The sequence below is a fragment of the Ovis aries genome, chromosome 24 (assembly GCF_016772045.2).
Source record: "Ovis aries strain OAR_USU_Benz2616 breed Rambouillet chromosome 24, ARS-UI_Ramb_v3.0, whole genome shotgun sequence".
Lineage (NCBI taxonomy): Eukaryota > Metazoa > Chordata > Mammalia > Artiodactyla > Bovidae > Ovis > Ovis aries.
Genome location: NC_056077.1, coordinates 1,783,612 through 1,798,575, shown reverse-complemented (window position 1 = coordinate 1,798,575; position 14,964 = coordinate 1,783,612). Strand labels below are relative to the sequence as shown.

The 14,964-nt window shown below is 50.6% G+C and overlaps 1 protein-coding gene across 3 annotated transcripts in view; it reads right to left on the bottom strand.

Moving 5' to 3' along the window:
- The window catches only part of CRAMP1 (cramped chromatin regulator homolog 1), a 44,659-nt gene that overhangs the window by 12,353 nt on the left and 17,342 nt on the right, over positions 1-14,964 (bottom strand). For all 3 annotated transcript variants that reach the window (XM_015104011.4, XM_060406260.1, XM_042240103.2), the window contains exons 7-11: positions 4,609-4,694; positions 4,013-4,136; positions 2,916-2,997; positions 1,324-2,457; positions 45-222 (exon numbers count right to left, since the gene is read on the bottom strand). In XM_015104011.4, the coding sequence (XP_014959497.3) occupies positions 45-222; positions 1,324-2,457; positions 2,916-2,997; positions 4,013-4,136; positions 4,609-4,694 (1,604 nt within the window). The remainder of the gene's footprint in view (positions 1-44; positions 223-1,323; positions 2,458-2,915; positions 2,998-4,012; positions 4,137-4,608; positions 4,695-14,964) is intronic.

Genomic DNA, 14,964 nt, shown 5'->3' with positions numbered 1-14,964 from the left:
GGCCCCTGCAGGCCCAGCGCCGCATGTGGCCATCCGAGCCTCACCTGAGGAGCAAGGTACGGAGCTGGGCGAGAAGGCCTTGCTGTGGCGGAGGGCAGCCTGGTTTCGGGGGCAGCGCGGGCTGCGGGAGCTGACGGTCACTACTTTTCCTGGCGGCGTCATTGACTGCTCCTCCTGGGCGGGCCTCACAGAGGCTGTGGAGCCAGTGTTCGTCTCTGGAGCCTGGGACAGAAACGGGCCGAGACATTGGCCAACTCGGCACATGGACGATGCTTTTGGAGCAAGTGCCGGGGATGGAGACACAGAAATACACTTGAGTGTGGAGGGACAACAGAGGGTCAGAGGTCACATGCCACGACACATGGTCAGCGCCCCAGGCCCCCAGGGAAACAGCTGCTGCCCTCTGGGAGCCCTCTGCCTTCTCTGCCATGGTGGCAGACAGGCTGTACCCTGCAGTGACAGGAGGGGACACCGAGCAGCAAGCCACAGGGACTCACCTTCTTAAAGCCTCTTCTGTGAATCAGAGAAAGGAAACACAAGAGTAATTTCTAAAGCTAAACACAAGCACGGCCAAAGAGCCCTCTGCGGAGTCAAAGCCCCCACCTCAGGGCTTTCGTGGGCCTGCCTGAGGCCACAGCTCCCGCCGGCCTGGCTGCCATCAAGTGCCTGGGCCCCTACCACACAGGCACCCCTTCCACACACCACGCCTGTGACCTCACTGCCCCGGCCCCCAGCACCACTGCTCTCCTGCCAGGAGAGCTGACTCTTCCAGCCCATGTGGGGGCTCTGCTCACTGCCCTCACCAAGGCGCACCCAGCAGGGCACCCTTTCCCAGGGCCATCGCAGCCACTGCCCCTCAAGCAGGAGCCTGGCGAGGAACCCCAGACCACTCCAACCAGCCACCTCCCGGGCAGCTGCCTACCAGGTCCCCGGGCCACACTCCACCCAGCCCAGCCCCTACCAAGCTCTGCTCCCTGCACCCCGGCTGTGCCCCCACCGTTCCCCCAGGAAGGCCTTTCCCAAGCACACCGAAACCTGCCCTGTTCCCAGCTCCGGGCCACGCTGCCCCAGCGCCCGTCTGAGGCTCCTCCCCATGGTCCACACGCTTAGGCACAGCAGCCTCCCCACAGCCAGGCACAGCGCAGCCTGCGTGAGCCCCGCAGGACAGGACAAAGGCCTGTACCACAGGGCACCAGGGCCCGGTGTGCACCTCACCCCACTCCAGGGAACCAGAGGCCAGCCTCGGACCAGCTCCTCTGGGAGCCCCTGGGCCCGACCACCTGCCCCAAGGCCAGTCCCTCCTCTCTGGAGCACCCCACTTACCAGCCGGGGGTTGACCTCGGTGGAGATGAGCTTCAGCAGGCAGCTGAGGAGGCGCTGCTTGTGGGAGGCGGCAGGCGGGGGGCCGGAGCGGGGGCCTGGGGCGCCTGGGCCCAGCACGGCCAGCCAGTCATACTCGAGCTGCAGCTTGCCGGGCTTGCCCATCATGAGGTAGACCTCAGCCAGCGTGAGGCCCTCAGCCGTCTGCAGGCTCCAGCCCTCCTCACGCAGCTGCTGGGCCAGCCGGCTGGCCGGGACATCCTTCGGAGGCTTGGCCGCGGGCTGGCCCTGAGGCAGAGGGTCCGAGGGGCTCGCCTTCTCCTGAGGCTCCTCCGCAGGCGTGTCCACCAAGTCTTTAGTGCAGATGTCTGGCTGGAACCCAGGGCTGGACTGAGGCTCCGGGCCGGGCGGGCCGCGGACAGGGGACAGGGCCCTGGTCCGGGCGAGGTCAGCCCCCTCCACGCTGCGGGCCTCTGGGGACGGCCAGGCTGCAGGCCGCGGGTCCACGTGGAGGCCCTGCTCAGGAATGATGAGGTCCTGGCAGGACTTCATGTAGCGGGGGAAGGGGTCCAGCAGGGACAGCTCGTCCTCCAGATCTGGGAGCTGGCCGCAGGAACAAGCTGGTGCCCCGGGCTCTCGGGCGGGGCCGTCCCCGCCCTCTGCAGCGGTGGCCGCTGGGGTCTTCTCAAGCTGTCCCCCAGCATCCTGCAGCCCTGGAGGGAGCCTGTCGGAGGCGTCTGGGCTGCTGAAACTTGCGGCAGCCCCCTCCCCAGGGGCACTTTCTGGGGAACTCTCCCCGGAGCTCTGTGAGGCGTCGGTGGAGGGAGGGGGCCGCCCTCCGGCCTTGGCCTCAGAAACGGCCCTCGGGCACTTCAGCTGACCCCTGGCTGTGCCCTGCCCGCTCTGGATGCCCAGGATCTGGGCCGGGGGCAGTGTGTGGGTGTCCTTGGCGCTCTGCTTGCACCGGCCGCCCTCCTGCCAGTGTACCGTGCAGAAGGCCTTGGAGTGCACCACGCGGGCCACGCCGGGCAGCGGCGTCAGAGTGCAGTTCTCTCCCGGGAACAAGTGCAGCGCCACCTTCTCCTGCGGCGGCTCCGAGAACGAGTCCTGCAACTGCCGCTCCTCCAGCGTCTTCCGCTGAGCCCACCGTTAAGGATCCAGCTCGCACCCCCAGGCCACTGGGCCTCGGGGAGACAGGAGGGGCACTTCCTTCTGTAGGGACCCCATACCCATCACCTGCCCTCTGGGCTGGGGACCGTGAAGGACATGGAGACGGACAGCTGAACTCAGTCATTTCCCTCAGCCTGCTGGCAGGGGTGCCTTGGCCACAGCCCATGGGCCACACAGCAGCCATTCAGGCATGGAGGGCTGTTATGACAAGAGTCCTTACACTGTGAGGAAGCCACAAAGGGGGCTCAGACCTCAAGCCCAGAGGATGAAGGGCTGTGGGTTTTAGTTTTGTTCCACATCACCCCATGGCCCAAATGCTACACCCCAGGGCTCTGCTGCAAAGCCAGGACTGAGATGGAGACGCCCCCAGTCTCAGGCAGCAGGTGCTGTAGGGTCCCAGGGCTGCTTCAGTAAGAAAAAGATACGATTCGCACTTCGTGAAGCGCCCACTTCTGCTTCAGAAACTCAATGAGGCTGGAGACCTTCCGATGTAGCTCCACGATCATCCTGCACAGAATGACAGACAGAGGCGGGGGCTGGGACGTGCGGGCCCTTCTGGGAGTCCTGGAGGCTGTGGTGCTAAGACGCTGCCAGGATCTCAAGGCCCGAGCCACAGTGTCCCTGCAGAGCCCCTGGCTCCTTTCCTAACAACAACCCTTTAAACAGAAAACTGGAGACCCACGTGAAACTGCAAGAAAACGTAGGAGAACCCAAGTGCCCCTTTACGGGACGAGGCCTCAACCAGGACAGGGCCTGGCACAACGGCCCTGCTCTCCTACCAGCTCCTTCAGGAGTCAGACTGGGTCCAGCCTTAATGAAACCCAAGAAAATAAGAATATGTATGGGAGGAATGAAGTCCTGACCCAGGCTACGACACAGATGAACCCTGAGACCACAACGCTCACTGAGAGAGGTCAGACAGAAAGGACCCACGTACAGTTTCTGCTGACGTCAAACGTCCAGCACTGGTGAATCTACAAGGACCAGCGTAGGGAGGCTGGTGGGGCCTGGGGAAGGGGCAGGCGGATGGGGAGTGAGTGTTAGGTGGGCATGGGGTTTCCTCTTGGGGGATGAAAATTTCTGCAACCAGAGGTCACGGCTATACCACACTGTGAAGGTGCCCAATGCCCTGAACGGGGCCCTCAAAAGAGCCCGAAGTTAATCTACAAAATAACGAGAACTGGAGAATGACCCATTCTTGGGTGCCTGGTGCATAGCCAGACACACATCAGGGACACAGCAGGAGAAAAAAGGGAGCAGGGTCTCAGGGAAAGAGGAGGGAAGACCCTGAAGCTGTCGGCCTGTGACCACGTGATGCATTCACACCTGCTGTCAGCCTGCAAACAGCCTGTGTCCAGCCAGTGACACAAACGCAGCTCCAGAGTCCGAGGACCCCGTGCCGAGGCAGCCCTCACACTACCCTCAGGTGGAGCCGGGGCACCGGGGTGTCTGCTGCTCTCCCAGGGGCCCCTCTAGCCCTGTCCCTTGCAGCTCGCTCCCCTCCAAACGTCGAGCGCCTCACCTGAGCCGCGGATTCTGGGCAAGGCTCTGCACGCGGGCCCAGGCGTGGTTGTTCCGTGGCTGCAGCTCCACAGGGACTCTCAGGGGCAGGCGCACTGGCTTCTGGTCTTCTTCGTCACTCAGGCCTGCGATAGGAAGGGGCTTTAGAGCCGTCTATCCGGGTACAGACGGACCTCGATGATAAGGTGAAGCTCTTGGTCGGACCGCTAAGGTGCCCAGAGAGGAGGAGGGGCAAGCAGCCCTGGGGAACGCTGGAGAGGGTAGGACGAGGAGCGGCCCTACATCTGCCACAGCCACCGCATGCCCGCTGTGCCAGGCCCTGTCCTGGCCACAGGAGACTCGCCCTGACACCTCCAATGCACCATCTCAGGACAGTTGGGGCTTCAGAGCTAGACTAGAAGCCTGAGTAGACACATCACTGCGCCTGGAGTCGCAGTCCAGGAGCAATCACCCAGGCTCGGCCGCCACGGGACGCCATGGGACGTTTTCAGCTCAGGCTGGAAATCACTAAATGCAGTTGTCCAGCAAGCCTCCCTGACGGGAAGGGGCCCTCAACGCCCGGCCTGGCCCGCCCCAGCAGAGCTGTGTCTGACGTACCATCGGGGTCACAGAGTTTCTTCAGGGCGCGGCACATGGGTGCTTTGATCCGCAGGTTCCTCCCTTTGTACCGGACTGTGGTGGCCCTGGGAGAGGGGTTGAAGGAGCGCTGAGGCCTCAGAGTAGAGTCACTCCCACCCTGTGACTCCCACCCTGTGCAGTGATGGAGGGCCCCGGCCGAGCACACAGCCTGGCCTCCAGGGGTTCTGCTCAGCCCCATGAAAGGGCCCCTGCAGAAGCTCCCAGGGTTGCAGGCAGATGGACGTCACACGACAGACGACAAGGCTGGCTCTGGACCTCCCTGAGCAGGGAGCACGCCACAAAGGGGGTGCCCACCGCTCAGGACGCACCCTGCCCTCCTGCCTGGCCACGAGTACCCGCCACTGTCCACCCAACAGCCTGCTCCCGGCGAGGGGGACCTGCCCCGCCCCCACCCCAGAGCAGATGGGCTCACCCCCCTCTATGTGACCTCTCAACCCACCCCACCTCTGCCCATCAGGAACGTCACTCAGGCCTCTGCAAACCACACTGGGGGTCAAGTGGAGGCTGGGGCCCTGGAAGCCAGCAGGTGGGGGTGCTACATGCTTGTGGTCCCGCACTGACCTGCAGCGGGCCCAGATTCAGTGGGGCCTGCCCTACATGTCACAGCTGTGACTCTCTCTCTGAACACTGCTGTGGCAGCAATTTATACAATGTTCAAATTACATAAAGAAATACTACTAGTAACTAATTAAAGAAAAATAAAAGCCACAAAAAATAGCTCCCTCTGAAAACACATTTGGTACACTTTGGCAATACTCAATAAAGGTAGATTGTCTTCAAGACTGCAGCCAAACAAGGTAGGCCAGACAATTATGAAAGATTGGGGGTGATCAGGAAGGCCCCTGCTGCCTTTATGTTCTTGCTCCACTTGAAAACAGGAAATCACAAATGACGCGTCTTGGCTAGAACTTCCAAATAAAACCACCACAAGACTCCATGGAGCAAGCCCCTAAGAAAACACATTGGCCAGCCACCCAATAGTTGGTGAACAAACGCAAGTTTATGTTTTACAAAAGGTTCAAGGCTGATATCTATTGTTTTTATGACTGCTTTGATTTTTTTTACCTATTTTAAAAATTGAACTACAATACTGTGTTAGTTTCAGCAGCATAGTAAAGAGATTAGGTTATACATGTACATATTCTTTTCTGGTTCTCACAAGATGCCACTGTTACAAGATACTGAACACAGTTCCCTCTGCTACACAGTAACTCCGTATTTGTTTTACACGTGGTACTGTGTATCTGCTAACCCCCGACTCTTTTAACTTTTATCCCTCCACCCCCCTACCCTCTGGTAACCATAAGTTTGTTTTCTACATCTATGAATCTGTTTCTGTTTCGTAAATAAGTCCATTTGTATTATTTTTTAGATTCCACCAATGGACATGAGTTTGGGCAAACTCCGGGAGATGGTGAAGGACAGGGACGCCTGGCGTGCTGCAGGCCACGGGGCTGAAAAGTTGGACACAACTGAGTGACTGAACACTGTTGGTAATGTTTCGCCTATATTCTCTGCTAGGAGCTTGACAGTGCTGTGTCTTGTATTTACATTTTCAAGCCATTTTGAGTTTGGTTTTGTATATGGTGTGAAGGTGTGCTTTAACTTCATTGGTTTACATGTGACTGCCTGTCCAGCTGTCCCAATACCACCTGCTGAAGAGACTGTCTTCTCGCCATTGTGTGCTCTTGCCTCCTTTCTCAAAGGTGAATGGACCGTGGTGTGTGGGTTTATTTCTGGGCTCTCCATTCTCTCCCACTGATCCAAAGGTCTGTCTTTCCACGAAGATCACACAGTTTTGATTACTGTAGCTTTGCAGCATTGTCTGAAGTCTGGGAGGGTTATGCCTCTAGCTTTGCTCTTTTCCCTCAGAATTGCTTTGGCAATTCTGGGTCTTTTTGGTTTCATACAAATTTTAGGATTACTTGTTCTCATTTGGTGAAAAACATCATGGGTAATTTCATAGGGAATCACGTTAAACCTACAGATTGCTTTGTGCAGTATGGCCATGTCAACTATGTTAATTCCTCCACTCCGAAGGCATGCGATCTCTTTCCGTTTCCTTGAATCATCTTCGACTTCCTTTATCAGTGTTTCATAGTTATCAACATAGAAATTTTTCACCTCCCTGGTCAAGTTTTGGAGAAGGAAATGGCAACCTACTCCAGTGTTTTTGCCTAGAGAATCCCTTTGGGGTCGCAGAGTTGGACACGACTGAAGCGACTTAGCAGCAGTAGCAGGTCAGATTTATTCCTAAAATTTTAATTTTTTTTCACGCGATTTTAAGCACGATTTACTCTTTCTACCCTTGACCTTAACCAAAGGCTGAGAAGCTATTTTTACTCTCTTTCTGGTATTTCAGTGTAAAGAAATGCCACGGATCTCTGTGTATTAACCTCATGTCCTACTATGTTACTGAATTCACTTTATAAGTTTGGGTGGCTTTTGCGTGGAGTCTTTAGGGTTTTCTATACAGAGTCGTCATCTGCACTATGATGACAACTTCACCTCTTCCCTTCCAGTCTGGATGTCTTCTCTTTCTTTTTCCTGACTGTTTTGGCTATGAGTTCCAATAGATGATGACAGTGGGATCCTTGCCTTCTTCCAGAAGTTAACAGGAAGGCTTTCAGCTTCTCATTGTTCAGCATTATGTTGGCTATAGGTCTGTCAAGATTGGTTTTTATTATGTTGAAATGTTTCCTCCATACCTACTTTGGTGAGAGTCAAATGCTTTTTCTCCATCTCTTTGAGATGACCGCATGGTCTTTTCTTCTGCTGATGTGGTTAATCACGCTGACTGACTCATGTGTTGAACCACCCTAGGGACTCTGGGACAAATCCAACTTGATTATAGCATATGATCTTTTCTGTATGTTGTTGGATTTGGTTTGCTAATATTGTGCTGAGAGTTTTCCATCTGAATTCATCAAAGATATGGCCGGTCATCATTTTTTGGTATTGGCCTGGATTTGTATCAGGCTGATGGTACATTCACAGATTGACTTTGGAAGTGTTTCCTCCCCTCAGCCTTCTGGAAGAGTATGAGAAGGATTAATATAAGTTCTTGGTATGTTTGGCAGAATTCTCCAGTGAAGCCATCTGTCTGCACGGAGCTTTTTTTTTAATTGGAAGTTTCTGCTGTACAGCAAGTGAATCAGTTATAGTATCTATATACACAAATGCTGCTGTTGCAGATTAGTCTCTTCAGTTGTGTCCGACTCTACGCGACCCAACAGACTGCAGCCTGCCAGGCTCCTCTGTCCATGCAATTCTCTAGGCAAGAGTACTGGAGTGGGTTGCCATTCCCCCCTAATTCAGGTGATCTTCCCAACCCAGGGACTGAACCCAGGTGTCCTGCATTCCAGACAGATTCTTTACTGCTGAGCCACCAGGTACGCACACACACATACCCTCTCTTTAAGATTTCCTTCCTATTTAAGTCACCACAATGCACTGACTTCCCTACGCCATACAGTAGGTTCTCACTAGTTATCTATTTTGTACATATGAAGGGAGTTTTAAAATTACGGATTCTGTTTCACTTCCAGTGACTGGTCTATTCAAATTACGTTTCTTTTTGATTCACTTTTGATGGGCTGTTACAGCTAGGTTGTTCATTTTGCTGGTATGTAACTTTTCATATGTTTATTTAACTTATATGCAGAATACATCATGAGAAACACTGGGCTGGATGAAGCACAAACTGGAATTAAGACTGCCAAGAGAAATATCAATAACCTCAGATATGCAGATGACACCACCCTTACGGCAGAAAGTGAAGAACTAAAGAGCCTCTTGATGAAAGTTAAAGAGGAGAGTGAAAAAGTTGGCTTAAAGCTCAACATTCAGAAAACAAAGATCATGGCATCTGGTCCCATCACTTCATGGTGAATAGATGGGGAAATAGTGGAAACAGTGGCAGACTGTTTTTTTGGGCTCCAAAATCACTGCAGATGGCGAGTACGGCCATGAAATTAAAAGATGCTTGCTCCGTGGAAGAAAAGTTATGACCAACCTAGACAGCATATTAAAAAGTAGAGACATTACTTTGCCAACAAAGGTCCTTCTAGTCAAAGTTTTGGTTTTTCCAGTAGTCATGCATGGATGTGAGAGTTGGACTATAAAGAAAGCTGAGTGCTGAAGAATTGATGCTTTTGAACTGTGGTATTGGAGAAGACTCTTGAGAGTCCCTTGGACTGCAAGGAGATCCAACCAGTCCATCCCAAAGGAAAACAGTCCTGAATATTCATTGGAAGGACTGACGGTGAAGCTGAAACTCCAATACTTTGGCCACCTGCTGCGAAGAACTGACTCATCTGAAAAGACCCTGATGCTGGGAAAGATTGAAGGCAGGAGGAGAAGGGGACAAGAGGATGAGATTGTTGGATGGCATCACCAACTCAATGGACATGAGTTTGAGTACAAACTACACGAGTTGGTGATGGACAGGGAGGCCTCGTGTACTGCAGTCAATCTATGGGGTTGCAAAGAGTCGGACCCGACAGCAACTGACATGATATTTTCTAATGATTTTTTTTAATATTTCTGAGGTGTCAGTTGCCGTTTCCTCTCTCTTCTTACCTCATTTGGGTCACCTCTTTATTCTTCTTGGTGAGCCTGGCTAGAGATTTATCAATATTTTTGTCCTTTTAAAATCCCAACTCTTGGTTTTATTGACTTTTTTCCTATTGTTTAATTTCTATTCTGCTGACTTCACGTTTTGTTTGTTCTTCTTTCTCTAATTCTTTTAGGTGGTAGGTTAGGTTTATTTGGGTTTTTCTTGGTTTTTTTTTTGACAAGGGCCTGTATGACTATGAACTTTTCAGGACTGCTTCTGCTATACCCACGGACTTCATATGGTTGTTTTCACTGCCTTTTGTCTTTAGGAGTTTCTCTTTGATTTCATCTCCGACCTATTGATGATTTTTAGTAGCACTGTTTACTCTGTGTGTAATCATTTTTTCCTCATTTCCCTTTCTGTGGTTGATTTCTAATTTCATGCAGTTGTGATCAGAAAAGATGCTTGCAATAATTTGTTCTCTTAAACGTGTTGAGATTTGTTCTATGTCCTAGTATGTGGTCTATCCTAGAGAATATTCCATGGATACTTATAAAGAATGTATATTCTGGGTTTTTTGGATGTAGTGTCCTGTAGCTATCAATTAAGTCTAACTGTTCTATTGTGTCATTTAGGATCTCTGTTGCCTCACTGATTTTCTCTCTAGAACATATGTCTACAATGTCAGTGCGGTGTTAATGTCGCCTACTATTATTGCATTCCATCAATTCTCCCTTTGTGTCTGTCAGTACTTGGTTTTTCACTTTTTTGTTTCTGGCTGTGCTGGGTATGCATTGCCGCATGTGAGCTTTCTCCAGCTGCAGTGCAAGGGCTTCACGCTGCAATGCGCAGACTTCCCTTATTGCAGAGCACGAGTTCCAGAGAACATGGGCTCAGTAGTTGCAGCATGTGGGATCTTAGTTCCTGAACCAGGGATTGAACCAGGGCCATGGCAGTGAAAGCACCAAGTCTTAACCAGCGGACTACCAAGAATCCCCTATTGCTTTTAACACTTATTCTGTCTGATAGGAGTACTGTGACCTCCATTTTCTCGTCATTTCTCATATGAAATACCTTTTTCCATCCACTCACTTTCAATCTCTGTCTTTCCCTCTAAAGTGGATCTCTTATAGGTAGCCTATCGTAAGTTCTGACACTTTGTATCTTTTGATCAGAGCATTTAGTCCACTGACATTTAAAGCAACTACTGATAAGTATGTATTTATTGCCATTTAAATCTTGTTTTCCAGCTAATTTTATATTTCTTTTTGGTGTTGCTTTGCACTTTTCATTTTCCCTTTTGTGGCCTGATGGGTTTTTTTGGTCTCATTCTCAAGTTCCTTTCTGTTTGGTTTTGGTGAATCTACTCCTTGTTTTTGATTTGTGATTACCTTGGTTCTCAAATATGTGAACCCAGAAATGTATCTACCAGCTTTACACTGGCAGTCATATAAATTCAAATACATTTCAAAAGATCTATACTTCCTCATTCCCCTCCCCCACATTTTGTGATTTTGAGGTCTTATCTTACATCTTCATGTTTATCCTTTGCTGTTCATTGTAGTTATAATCGCTTTCACAGAATTTATTTTTTTATATCTATATACTAGCTTTTCTAAAGTGATCTTTAGTCCTTTTAATAGATTTCTCTTTCTTATTGTGATATTTCCCTTTCTTATAGACTCCTGCTTCTCTTTTTATTTAGAAAGGACCTCTTACTATTCCTTTTAGGATAGGTTTAGTATCGCAAACACTAAATTCCTATAGCATTTGCTTGTCTGTGAAGGTCGCTCTCCTTCAGCTCCAAATGATCATCTTGCTGGGTTGAGTATCCTAGATGGAAGGTTTTTCCCTATCAGGACTCTGAATTTATTTTGCCACTCCGTTCTAGCCTGGACCATTTCTGTAGAGAAATCAGCTGATAGCCTTGTGGGGGTTTCTTCGTAACTGACTCTTTGTTTTTCTCTTGCTGCCTTTAGAATCCTCTCTTTATCTTTTGTCATGATGTGCCCTGGAGTAGGTCTGTTTGGGTTCTTGTTGTTTGGGACCCTCTGTGCTTCTGGTCCCTTGGAAACGGTTTCCCACTTTAGGTTTGGAAAACTTTCAAATGTATTTTTGATTCCCTTTTCTCTTTCTTCTCCTCTTGGGTTTCCTTTTACACATAGATTGGCACATTTCATATTATTCCACTGATCCTGTATGTTGCTTTTGTTTTTTTCATTTGTCTGTTCTGATTGGGTGATTTCTGTTATTCTACCTTCCAGATCAATTATTCGTTCTTCTGAATTATTTAATTAACTGTTTACTGTCTTTAGCTCAGTTTTCGTCTTGGTAATTACCTAATTTTGACTGGCTCCTCTTTATATTCTCTAGATCCTTATGCCAGTGATCTGCATTTCTAATGAAAGCCTTTCTTAATTCCTTCAGCATTTTTATTACCTCCTTTTTGAGCATGGGGTAGACTAGAAAGGTGTATTTCATTATTTGTTCTCTCAGGAGATTTCTCTCATTCTTTTTTTTTTTTTAAGGATTTAAACATCTTATTCTTACAAGTCACAACTGATGAACACAAAAGCTTCCCACATGGGCACCACTTGGCAGGAGGAGCTGTCCCAGGAGAAGGGTGGTGGAACAAGTAGAAACCTGAGCAGCCCGGAGTCCACGGTGGAGTGGGGTCAGGGCCTGAGGGCCTCAGACAGAGGCGCTCCAGCAGCCACAGCCCATGTACTCAATGACCCAGTCCACTGCCAGCTTGCTTTGGGGACCCAGCAAATATGGCTCAACCAGAACTGGTGTCTCATGTTTGAATGCACCACAGGAAGCAGAGGTTCTCATACCCCGGCCTTTTCCATTCTGTGATCAGGTTTTGTCTTCACAGCCTTCTTTAACATAATATTCATACAGGCCTCTACTTAGGGCTTTCTGCTTATAGAAGAGGTCAAAAATAGAGGGGCTTTCTGGCAGCGGATGCTGAAGGTGAGGTTCCACTTTCCTTTTCCCTCCTCAGGTTCTGTTTCAGCGCCTGTCATCTTTGGAGCCAATCCATCCAACACTGGCTTCATTAACTAATAGTTACCCAGGAGAGCTTTTCAGCTCTTTCTGACTCTAGGCAGTCTTTCCCATAAGATAATGTGCAAAGATCTTAGGGTCTGTTTGTTAAGAGTGTAGCTGAAAGACCCCTGTGTCCAGTTACAGGCATGGGTTGTTATTCAGCTCTACCAGTCCCTCCATGACTCAGGGGAGATCACATTCCCTCTCTGGTCCTTGGTCTGATCAGAACCTGTCACCACTGGATGCCCCTTCTCTATACTCTTGCTCTTTTAACCGGGAATAGTTCCTCTGGTTTTTCCTTTTACTTAAATTTCTCTGAGCCTGTGAATTTAGGAGAAACAGTTATCTGGGCAGGCAGACCCCAGGAGCCAGCTCCCCTCACCGTTGTGTCAGAAGGGGAGGTTCAGAGAGGATGAGAGCCTGCAGGGAACATGGTCTCCACTGAGACCAAGTGCTTGAGACTGAACCCCTCAACTGTGGGGAAACACACACAGCAGAGCACTCCCGGCATGTTCTGATGATGCTGGAGTGGGAACCAAGAAAAACGGGTCAGTTCTTACACAGCTCCCCCCAACAAAGGGTTCTGCAACAAGCGGACATTCCTGCCCCTCCATCCCAGACAAACACAACAGCAGCAGCAAGATTTAAAGAGCTGGGGAGCCATGTCAGGTGGTGCCTGTATTCGTGATAACCACATTTTACGTTAAACTGCTGTTCTGGGACTTCCTTTTTTTTTAAGAGAAATTGAACAGGGCCTGCTTTATGACTAGAGACCATTCTGAGGTGACGATCCCTTTCCTCTTCTCACAAATCAAAGTTCTAGGAGTGGCTGGAGGCTGGAGCCAGCACAGGGAGGCCCGGCCCTACCCAGACTGGGGAGGAGCACGTGCAGGAGAATCAGGCCCGGTCCTGCTCACACAGAGCGATGGAGAGACCCCTCTGAGTCCTCCACCAGTGACTTCAACAGAACAGGCAACAGAGTAACTCCTCTGTGTGCATAGGAGTCGAGCTTTCCTCTCTTATATTTTTCATTTACTTCTCTGCAAAGTTAACTTGATAAGTCTAATAAACATGTGCCAAATTCTATGCTGCTGGGTCTGCGACCAAAGTAATGAGATTTAATTTTAGAGCTTTTCTCAATTCATTTGCTCCTTAATCTAATTCTACAATTTTATAATGAAGGGAGATAGTTATTCGGAAACAGTCTACATGAAAGGCAGGGATGGGAAGTGAGATAAATACTCAATGTTCTGACGTCAAGGACTAGTTTTTCCACAGGCACCTTCCTAACTCCCCCCAACTCTCTCACTTTTACAGGATTTTTGCTTTGTTCTTCAAAACTGATGTCTGTTGTCAAAAGAACACACAATACATCAATGGAGCAGAATTTAAAGTCTGGAAACAGACCCAACAGTATAGTCAACAGACCTTAGACGAGGGTGAAAAAGCAGCTAATAGGGGAAGCGAGTGGGGCCAGTCCCACTGGACACACCCACAGGCCACAAATTGGACCTCAGCACAAACGACATGGTGTGCGCCAAAGTCAATTCAGAGTGGATTTATATATCAAACCATAAAACTTTAAGAAAAAAACACTGGAAAAAATCTTGTGAACTTGAGTTCAGCAAAGACTTGTCTGACATACTAAAAGCATGATCCAAATACGAAAAAAAAACAACAAAACAACAAACTGGACTACACCACAGCTGAAAGTGGTTACCCTGTGAAGGTCACTGATAAAACCACTAAGATGAACCACAGACTGGGAGGAAACGTCTGTAAGTCACTTGCCTGACACAAGGCTTGTCTGGAACAAATGAAAGACATTCAAAACTCAGTGGGCACAAGACCTGAAGTGGCACCCCACAAGAGACGACCAGTGAGTCTTCAGAAGGTGTTCAATACCAGCCCTCAGGGAAATGAAGTGAAAAACCACAGTGAGACACCCCTTCACCAGCAAAGTGGCTCAGAAGATCAGACAGTCTGAGCACGCCCAGCGTGGGGCGTGTGGGGGCGCCCGGAAGCCTCCCTGGAAGGCAAGCTGGCAGTCCCCTGTAAGGTCTGCACACACACCCACCACTCCTTCCCTGGGAATCTACGACAAATGTTGGACTCAACGGCCAGTCCTTCACTCTCCATAAACTGCCTGTGCCCTTCACCAGGGAGTGGGGGAAGGATGAACGGACCATGGATCCACACAGCCACAGGGATGACGCTCCAGGGAAGGCTCACGCACACACCACCACTCGAACCTTTAGGTCCTGGAGCCGACACAGCTCCCACCCGACAGGCACAAGGCAGGCCTGAGGGCAGGAAGGCAGGCAGGCAGGCCTGACACTGACGGTGCACAGGCGGGTGGGGGTACTGAACAACACTGGGGCCGGGGCCGCTGGCCTGCAACCATACCCCACACCTCTGGGAAGCTTGGTGTGCCCAGTGATGCCAGCTGGCCAAGCCACCTGCTCCTCCTGGCCACCAGGACGAGTCTCTGCTCTTTTATACACGGTGGTGCAAACAACCTGGTCACTCTCAGGCCTGCTCAGACGGGTGGCAGTTCAGACACAGAGCCTAGGAACCCACCGCCAGCCTCTGTGAGCACAGATGCTGGGCCAGAGCCAAAGCGCAAAAGCACGTGGTCAGCCCGCCTGGCAGGCCCTCAGCCTGAGGGACAGGGGCCCACTGGCCGTCCAACATCAGGCCAAGGA